At 38.6% G+C, this 10,477-nt stretch overlaps 1 protein-coding gene across 1 annotated transcript; it reads right to left on the bottom strand.

Annotated features, from left to right (window-relative positions):
- Positions 1 to 229: 229 nt before the first annotated feature.
- Positions 230 to 8,304, bottom strand: CPL3 (C-terminal domain phosphatase-like 3). Its single transcript, XM_010250883.3, has 12 exons — positions 7,446 to 8,304; positions 7,157 to 7,289; positions 6,975 to 7,030; positions 6,822 to 6,882; positions 5,277 to 6,731; positions 3,269 to 3,886; positions 3,025 to 3,171; positions 2,666 to 2,934; positions 2,316 to 2,427; positions 1,975 to 2,232; positions 993 to 1,039; positions 230 to 905 (listed from the first exon to the last, which is right to left on the bottom strand). Exons 1-12 carry the CDS (start codon positions 8,165 to 8,167, stop codon positions 842 to 844), a joined length of 3,942 nt encoding a protein of 1,313 aa, XP_010249185.1. The 5' UTR covers positions 8,168 to 8,304; the 3' UTR covers positions 230 to 841.
- Between the last annotated feature and the right edge of the window lie 2,173 nt (positions 8,305 to 10,477).

Raw genomic sequence — 10,477 nt, forward strand, 5'->3', positions numbered from 1 at the left:
ATTAATTTTCTAAATCCAGAATCTGGCTAAAAAAAAGGAATTAAGAACATTCTATTCTTAGTTCCCACGACAAGGTTCCGAGCCAAATGACCGAAAGGCCAGAAGCAACAGATTCAAATCCTTTACCGACTACATTTGCATTGCAACCCCAATCGAAACAGACTTTGTTCATACCTCAATACGGTTGGAAAAGCATATTAAGAATGCAAATTGAGTTCCGACATGAAACTAATACTGAAAATTGAATTCTGTTAATTTAAAATGCCCAACCAATTCGTCATATATAAGATTTCTTACTTTCCGAAATCTGTCTTGGTCTTTTTTCCCCCTCTTTGGGATGTTTGATACTTTGGTGCCATTACATGGTTGCGTCTCGGGATGATTATATCATATCAGGCACTTTTAGAGCCCTGGAAACCTCATCTTAATAACCAAGTTAGAAAGATAACTTTCAAAGCCCCTCCAACCCAACAATCACCCAGGTCAGCCACTTCCTTGCACCCACTCGTATCTCATAAACCCTACAAGGAAGTCTTCTATCAGATTTTGAATTTCTTGCCCCAAAATGTTTTGTATTGTCCGATCACCACAATCCCCCCACAGCAATAAGATTAGCATGAGATCCTCTTGGGTGAAGGGATAATTTGGGGCATATTTATATCTTGCATGTCAACTATGACCAACACCAGGCTGAGCATGCTGCACCAGCTCAATCTTAATCTTATCCAACCTCAACCAGCCCCAATTCCGTCTTGATTCAATTTTTGATATTACCGTTTAATCAGTTTTACTTTTACCCGTGGGGATCTGGGGTTATGAATTCGGGGAGGGGGGAGATTTTTTATAACTTAATGGCAAAATCATGCTCATTCGCCCTCCGATACAGCAAAGCAGACGCTTCCACCCTATTAAACAAGGAAAATTTTCAGTCCGTGCATGAATCAAAATAAATATAACAAACCTCAGGCATGATAACAAAAATAACATCTCACCAGCCAGGGTGGACAACAAATCTTCCCGTAGACAAGGCCCAATTCACCTGTTTGAAACAGAGAACATACTTCAGAGTTCAGAGAGTCGTTTCTGATGGTAAAAGTGAACTCTTAGGCACACATCAACCATATTAAAGATCAACAAGTAATAGCTTATCACTTGACGTGGAAAATACACCGGATTGAGTAAACTGACCAATGATATTTTTGTATTCTCTCTTCCTTTTTGTATCTGTGCCTGTATGCATTTTTTTAATATATATATAAATTTTTTTCTGTGTATATGCTCTGAGGGCTGCCCAACCATCCAAGCATCTCCAATGCCATTAGTATCCAATCCAAATATATGATAAATGATCCTTCAAAAAGAATCCACTAAGGAACTGTATAACATCTAAATTGGCTGAATTGAACAAATTATCACTTTGTCTTTCAGTGGATAAGTCAATTAACATAGGCTATAAGCACTTTAATAGAAGAATGGCATCTTGGGATTACTCCCAATTCCCTCAAGGATATATTTGATTTGACAGAAAATAAGAAAGAAACAGACAATTAAGAGGAAGCTCTTAAAAAAAATTAAGAAATTCCTTAACTTTTTCTCAACTCTGTTTCTCTTATTTTCTACCAAACCAAACACAACCTAAATGTTTCAGTATATGCCTATTTTAAACACAAAGGACAAATCAACAAGTCATTCAGTTTAGCCAATTTAGCCATATCAAACGGTCCCCAAGTTAACTATAAGCATCACTGAAGAACAAAGAATGGGTTTAGAACTCCAGGTTGGACAGCTAAGTGTGTTGGACCTATCCCTCTATGGTGATATTCTATCGGTGGTTCTACTGTCATTATATTCCACATAGAAGGTATCTCAGATTTGCCGTTTCTAAGGCTCAGTTTGGAAGGAGTACAAACGATCTCAATGTTCCAGTTTCCCTAATTTAGACCTTCCAGAAAAGAACAAAAGAAAGAAGAATACCTTGTCAGTTCCAAGAGAAATGGCAACTACATGAGTGACCTGTTCATCTATCTGATTGGTGCACACAGCACCAAATTGTTCGGCTGTTTGCCAAAGTGGGTGGAGATGGGGGTTGGCTTCACCAACTGGAAACACCCTGCTGAATACTATACGACAACCAGCCAATATCTTTTGTTGCTCTGCAGCAAGGATGTTTCTAACGTCCACATCATTCAAGTTCTGGTGTGAGAAGAAGTTCTGATGTATTCTCTCGATCACCTATTTCAAAGGCAAATAACAGGTATACATTCAACAATTTATTGATGATAAGTATATTCTTAAGCACTGGATCAGATCCTCACCGCCAAGGAGGACGCTAGAGTCCCATCCTCTGGTCTCTCATCATGGTCGATCTCAAGAAGTGAAGGACCATGAAGTCCTAATTGACGTCTGCTACAAGGGAAATAAGTATATCTGCAACACAAGTTATTTAGAAGTGGCAATGATTTAAGGGCTCAAACAATGGATATGGACCTGAACAGCACAGAATGGTAAAAGAGGATTCATGTAGCTGACCCCATATATTTGGGATAAGGCTTAGATGATAATTAAGTTATTTAGAAGCAGAGCAAGGACTGGAAGCCAAATACATAGGTTTACAATAAAAAGAGATAACAATCAGAAGAGATGTGTAGGATAAGATTTTCTATACCTCTCAACAACTATCAAGTTCAGCTTGTTATGAGGCCAGACTCTTACAGAATCATCTATGATTACCACAGCTGATTCCATACCCAAAACCCCATCCAAATCTTTACTCTTAGGCTGCCTCTCATCACCATCAAAAGGGTCACCATCATCACCCCTTGAAATAACTCGCCCAGCAAACAAAACTCCAGTTGGATCAAGCACCTTTGCCATCTCTGTTGCATATAGCTTGTTGCCCATTGTATAAAGGTGCAGCTCATAAAGTTTACTAGCCTAAGAAAGTTCCAAAGAAAAATATTTGAATACCTCAAATTACAATTAGAAACAATTGGTCTTCAAACTGCATCCATTTTAAGAGGTTACCTTCTCGAGAAAATTCCATATTCCCGGTCGCAGTTTTGTCCACATTCCCATATGAGTAAAACGGAAGAGATGCCTTTGCGGTTTTTCTCGATCTTGCTCTTCCTTCTTTCTCAGCATCTCTTCATGCACAGGGTCTACTTCGACGAACTGAAAGTGAGTGTCAAAATAAATAGATTTAAAATTTGCTCAATAGGCAACCTCTATTGGATTTGGGAAATAACTCAAACTATCAATTCTAATGTACCTTGGCTGAATTAAGAAGAGTGTGATCCAGATCCAAGACAAGGCAAAGCTTCCGAGCTGCAAACATTTGGTTTTGTTCTTCTATCCTCCTTGCCCTTTCTCTTTGGATAGCAGCTTTCTGCTGGTCATCATAGCCTTCAAATAGATGCTCAACATCTCCCCATGCATTCTGTGATGAAGGGCCAGCTGCCCTTTCTTCAGGTGTCAAAGCACTCCAACTTCGCTGGTCATTAGAGTCTGTTGCTACAACTTTCATATCCACCTTATCCATCTTAGCAGGTACTGGTTGGGAAGAGATGGTCTGAGGAACTACAGAGGGGGTATTAATTGCTTGAGAAGCAGATAAAATATTGGCAATATTTTTCAGCTTCTTTGTGAACTGCTGGGCAATATCTGGTGGTGCAGTTGACTGAGAGAGCAAGGAATTTGTCTGGGCCTGTTCGCCTTGCTGACGAACAATTAAGTTGTCCCTGCAAGTCGGAGTATTCGGTGAAGGGGTACCATTTGCTTTGAATCGCTCAGGTCCAGAGCTGTCACTCTTTTGAAAAGTATTGCTGTGGAGAATACGGCGAGGATCACGGGGTTTCATGCGAATTTTCCCCAAATCACCGTGAGGGATCTGTGAATAGGTAAACAAAATTAATTGTCGTGCTAATAATAATAGAAATTGAACCTACACAAAGATGGACCAAACAACCAAGTACTGACAAATACAACCAACAAACTAATACGCACCTAGTTTCAAGATGACATGGATGCACTATGACATTCAAATCCCAGGAATAAAAAAATCAAAATATAGTCTGTTTGCTTTTATTTTAAAGGAGATTGAGGGTGGAAAAAGGAATGAAAACCCACATTATATTTCTAAAAGTATCACTACTATTAGATATCAACATCAGATAACAGATACATTGTGGGAAGGGCTGTTTCGCATAAAGTGCAATGATGAGTTAGTTCCCTTTTCTTTCCTTAAGGCTTAGACTGTTCAATCATATATCTGTATGATGTTGTATATCCTATCATGTAAATAAACTTCATATTTAATATAGTTTAGCTACTTTCTCTATATATACATATTTAATAGACACGCATACACGTATACATCTATATGTCGTGATACCTGGATACCCGTACATGCCTAGCATATCAGTGTTAAGATCATATTGCATGGACACTTCTATATGTACTGTATAGCAACAACACTGTTAAAATGACAATTAGCTGCAAAGCATGATAAGAGCATATTAAATAGGATACTCGTACTAGTGTATCTAAATCTAACATTTTAGGAAATGTGGAGAGTCGCATTACTTATAAAAGCTCATCCCATTTAATAGCATTATTCTCTGGTATTTTGTATGACAGTTCTGCCACCTACATAAGCATGGTGCTAAATTCTGTTATTATTATATTTATCTGCATAGGTCGTCCTTGTAAATTGTGAATCACAATTTTGCCATCCAAATGATGGACACATTAAATTTTGTAATATGTTCATCTTCCATTTCTTCAAATTTTGGCACTTCGTCCCTTTGCTTTCCAATGCGTAACTTTATTTTAGTGGATAAGTTCACACGAAAATAAGTATATAACCCTCCACCTAAAAGGAATCTGGAGGGATCAACTAGCATATATACATAAATATATTGCCAGTTTGAACTTCCTAATGCTCTAGTTAATAACATGGTTTTGGGCCCAATATCTACACATCTATCACTCCAGCCTTTACTTCATGGGGCTAATTTAAGCCCAATAAATTTCCAAAATAATCACTTTGTGGGCAATTTTAAGTTAGAAAAATGAAACATTGGATGAATAATATCAGTCAGTGAAATTTCTGAAATTAAGTAGAGTATGGTGTAATGTGACTGCAGCAACGAATGCATGGGCAACCCAAAGAGGCCACTATCTGATGGACGATCTGGATTGGCCACATGATTCCTCTGAACGTATGCACACATAAACAAATATATGTTAGTATTCTTGTATAGTATGTCATTGCTCACCATCGACGCTGTTTGGACAGAAATCTGAGAATTTCCTGCAGATTTTTTCTCAGGCTCTGAGAGTGTTTTTGAAGCAATATTTACTGAAGCAATTTTTCCTGGCATCACACTTGAACTGGATGACTGCATCGTGCTCTGAGCAGGATTGCCACACTTCTGCAGAGCTTCTACTGCTAATCTTTGATGTTCCATTTTAATCAGATGCATCAACATGGTTGGGTTTACAGCAATATCCTTCAAGAGAGAAGGTAATGACACTGTACTGCCAATACCAGATGCTGTTAATTGTTCATTCCCACCAGTTGTCACATTATAAGTACTGCAACCAGTGTCCTGCTTGTTGCCAAAACTAGCTTCCCCACTTCCCAATTTCCTAGGATCGCTTTCTCTCTTTTCAATCAGTCGACTTCTGTCAGTTGGCTGTAGCCCCATAGAACTGCTTTCTTCTAACCACCCCCCACTTCCAGATACCACTTGAACATCTCCAGAAGCCCCAGAATTTATCAATCCATTTCTTTGCCTTTTAAATGTATGATCATCCAACAGAGACTCTTCAACAATCTTGTGCTTCCTCGAACCCATAATTCCACCCAGGGGCTCACTCTTACGTATGTCATGATCTCCAGATGGGGGGCGTTGATTTAAATCCAAAGGACCAACTTCAGAGTTGGCATACCGAAGTCTAGGGTCTCTATTCTTTGCGGTTCTTATGACATGACTTGACATAGAACCCAACTGTCCAACACTAACAGCAGGAACTAGTCCTTGCCCACTCAAGTTATCAGCATAAGAAGTGGCTGAACTAACAGTTTTCAATGAAGTAGATGAATTTATGGTTGCAACACCACCAACAGTTGTAGAACTAGAAACCTCCCCATTAATATCACCATCTCCATCATCACACTCCTCCGAAGGAGTTGGACTTGGGAGCCGATCACTCAAAAGCAATGAAGTTCGTCCAAATTTCTGTTGATAGGTAGAAACAGCTTTCAGGGCATCAGTTTCATAAGGATGCAAAGCCGTGTCATCCATTTTATCTTCCACAATGTTTGTCACTAAATCTGATCTAGGTGTCCCATCTGAAATAGACAGCGGTTTTTGCATGGGCAAAGGTGGTGGAGCCTTCCTTGTAGGTGAAGGAAGACTGTCTGCATCATGATCCCTGTGAAGGTCCAGAAGGGGACCAAAGCCAATTCTACTCCTAGAGCCAAATGATAACCCAGCTTTTGAAGTCTCAGACCTCGTATTCAAATTATCCCAATCCCCATATTTAACAGGCATTGGCTCCAACTGAAACTTCTTTGAAAAATCCACACCATTACCAGCTTTTTCAGATAAAATTGAAGAATTTTTTATATTTTCCCGGACACCCACCAGTGCTTCTTTCTCTTGATTCAGAACCTTTATATTTGATAAAGCAGACGGACAATCCAAGGATCGCACCATGGACTCTATCTGCAGCAGAATAGATCAAGTTAAGTTTCTCTAGTCGATAAGGGAACTTTCCAAAGCCAAATTACTAAACTAATTAAATTAAAAGAAAACCTCTTTCATGCGATCAGGTGAAAAAAGAACAGGTTCTTGGATCTTTAAATGTACAATCAACCTGTAAGGAATAGAGCAGAAGCGTAAACTAATAAGGATACTAATAGCAGTAGATCATATAAAGAAAAATGCGATTAAGGAATAATAAGGAACCTAGAAAAAATGTCCTTATTTTGTTCCTGCTGCTGAGGGGTCATGGAACAATAAACCTGCATCAAAACACATGCCAAACTTTTACACAAGAAACCATCGGTTAGAATCACTGTGTGCGTGTGTGTGGGGGGGGGGGGGGGGGGGAGGTTGGGGGGCGTAATAAATCCTAAGGAGAATCTCACAGAATTAATCGTCTGAATTCCAGTAAAAGATTGCTCAATAAGATCATCCATGGCAGGGACACGGTTCTCCGAAATCATTGCTTGCAAGCTCTCCAGAGACGTTCGCATTCGGAAACAGATAGCATCAAAAGATCTACAATCAACAAATTAATTAAGGACGTCAATCCACCATGCATAGTCAAACGTTTCCTTGTTATAAAACCGAGAATCCGTGAAAAAAGCTGTTTAAACCGAAGGTCTAAATCAGAAGGACCCAAATTCCGAATTGAAGGATGACGAATAAACTTACTTATCAGCTTCTTTTACAGTTACAGTCTCTAAACATTCTCGAATTGAATTAAGCCTTTTCTCAAACTCCTTCTCTTTCAAATCCTTCTCCGCGTTAGACTGACCATCACTGGAAATTTCAATACTATGTCCCGACTCAACCATCTCTGAGTCCAAATCAATCTCTCCCTCCTCCAATTCACCCTCCTCCTTTTCATCTTCACCAACTACAGCCATCTTACTATCAATTTCCTCACTACTGTCATCGCTTATTAAGTTACAAACCTCCTTAGAAGAAGAATTTAAACTTCTGTTGTTATTATTATTGTCTTCTCTGCTATTTATCATTGGTTTAGACACAGATCTCACCAACTTCTCATCAGATCCAAAATCCCTCACGAAGACCTCATCAAGAGGTCTATTTTGAACTGCCTGCGCCCACGCAAGATTATGAAAACCAGAGCCATAACCACTTGTCACAGGATACTGATACCAAGCCCTAGATTCTCCTCCTTTAGGAGACTGTTTCGGTTCTCCTGTTGTCTCTTTCGATCCTCCTTTAGCGTCATTTTTAAAATCTTGCTCGGTAATCTCTTCGACTGACTCCGAATCAGAAACCTCTCCTCCCGAAATCTCCCCTTCCTCTATATCCTCTACCGGAGACCCCTCCTTCTTCATCTTAGCTAGGATTTCTTTCTCGTTAGGGTTCAAGAAGTAGTAGCGATTGGATCCAGCTATGCGCATAAGTTCTGCAGCGCTTCTCTTTAGAGATCAAACAAAAAATACAGATCTCCTTGATGAATAAATCTTCAGAGGATCAGGCGAAAACAATTAAATCGGGGCTTTGTTTCCAATCTATAAAAAAACGATTTGAATGCGTAGAACGGCCGATTTTTAGCAGAACTTCTAACAACAAATGGATCTTTCAAAGTAAAGATTGCCGAACTCCCTCTGACGCCGACAACGGCCTCTGATCGAGTTACTCTAACCGGAAAAACAGAGGCAAAAGAAGCCAAAAAACCAGATGCAGTTGAATAGGGTATGGGGAAAGATTTATAAAGCCCCGTATATTGCAGGTTTGCAGTGACTGAAATCGCGACCGTACACGTCATCGATCCAGGAAATCTGGGCAAGCGTAAAAGCACGTTGAGTTTTTTTTTGTGATTTATTATTTATTGCCTATTGGTATAGGGTTTCAGTTTTCTTTTTCTTCTTCTTTTTTTTTTTCTGTATACTTATATTGGTAAGGTTTGTTTTTTCTCTTCCTTTCTTTTTTTTGGGTGTCAGCAGAATAAATTCATGCCCAAGTTTGAGCTGGCCCTATCATCGGGTTTAGGTCTTGAATTCAAGCCTAGCAAATAAAGTTTGAATTCCGGGCTTGACCAGAAATTTGATAATAGATTTTTTTTATTAAAAAAATATTTTATTTATATTAAAAATCTTCAAAGTCCAAAATAATAAATTATCTTATTATTATTTGAATAAAATAGAAGATGAACAAAAAAAATATTATATATATGTATTTTATTAAATAAAATATTTTTTTATTATATAATTTATATTATTAAGTTTGACTCGGGTTGGCCAGGCTTTCTTTGACTGAAAATAAGGTTGAGTCTGGTATTTTAGGTTCAAGCCTGACTTATAACATGTCGAGCCGAGCCAATCCGTCGGATTACTCGGCCCACGAACAGGTCTACATGGGAGGAATGAAGAGAGCATGGATTCACTCCTCATAAAACTGTCTTCACATTGTGTTTACAGCCTTTTGGAGCCATGCATTTGGAGACAGATTCAATCCTCACACCGTACTTGAAGCCTTTTGCAACCTTGGTAACATCTTCATTTGTATATTTTTATTTATGGGGAGATATTCCAAATATACAATTATAAGTGGTTGTGAGCACAATGTGAGAATGATTTTGTCCGATTAAATCTTATTTCTTGTATTATATATTTTTATTCCTAGGAAGATATCCAAGCTTCAAGTGGTTGTGAGCCCTATGTACTTATGCATATCCACACATATGGAATATTGTGGTTGATTGGTTCACGGCCATATTTTAGTTCCCACCATATATTGGGAACATCTCTCCGTCAATAATAACTAGACCTGGCAATTGGATTGGGTGGGTTGAGTTTGAGTTGGGTCAAGGTACTTCGGGTTGATTTTGGGTTGGGTTATCAAATGCTAGACTCTAACCCTAAATATTCGGTTTAGGCTTGACCCATGGGTCAATTTAGGTCATCCCAAAAAATAACTGAAATTTTAAAAAATAAAGAAAAACTACATGAAAATGTCAAAATTAAAGGAATTAACCTTAAAATTAGGGGTGGATTCAAGCCGAGCTGAACTAAATAGTATGAGGCTCAAGCTCAGCTCAAGATTGTTCTACAATGCTCGAGCTCGGTTCAAGCCATAACCTTGAGCTCAAGCTCGGCTCGAGTAAAAAATTCATAAGCTTGAGCTCGATTTTGAGTTTTTATTTGATATTTTAAAAATATGAATTATAATAATTAATAATTATAATATTTTTATTATATATATCATTTTCTATAATTTTATTATATATATTCGAGCTAGCTCATGAGTCGAGCTCTAGTAGGCTCGACCTCAGCTCGTTTCATAATTGAGACAATGAATTGGGCTCGAGCTCAGTTGAAAAAGAGCCAAGCCGAGCTCGAGCAGCTCGTAAAAGGCTTGGCCCGTTGCCACCCCTACTTAAAATTCCAAATATAAAATAAAAAAGTTGAACATTTAACAATTTTAAGAGTAAACAATAAAGAGTAAAGACTAAATAGAAAAAATTAAAGAGTGAAACTTCTAACAATGCATAAATAGTCCCGATTAGACTTGACAATCGGGTCAGCGAGTTGACCCAACCCAATCGAGTTTTTTCAGGTTGGGCCAAGTCGGGTCATTCTCACGTTCAGGCAGCTAAATATGAGACCATAACCCTATTTTTTCGGGTTGGGTTGGGTCGAGCTTAGTTGAAAAAGAGCCAAGCCGAGCTCAAGTAGCTCGTAAAAAGCTCGGCCCGTTGCCACCCCTAC

This window comes from Nelumbo nucifera, chromosome 4 (genome assembly GCF_055504915.1).
Source record: "Nelumbo nucifera cultivar China Antique chromosome 4, China Antique-T2T, whole genome shotgun sequence".
Taxonomy (NCBI): domain Eukaryota; kingdom Viridiplantae; phylum Streptophyta; class Magnoliopsida; order Proteales; family Nelumbonaceae; genus Nelumbo; species Nelumbo nucifera.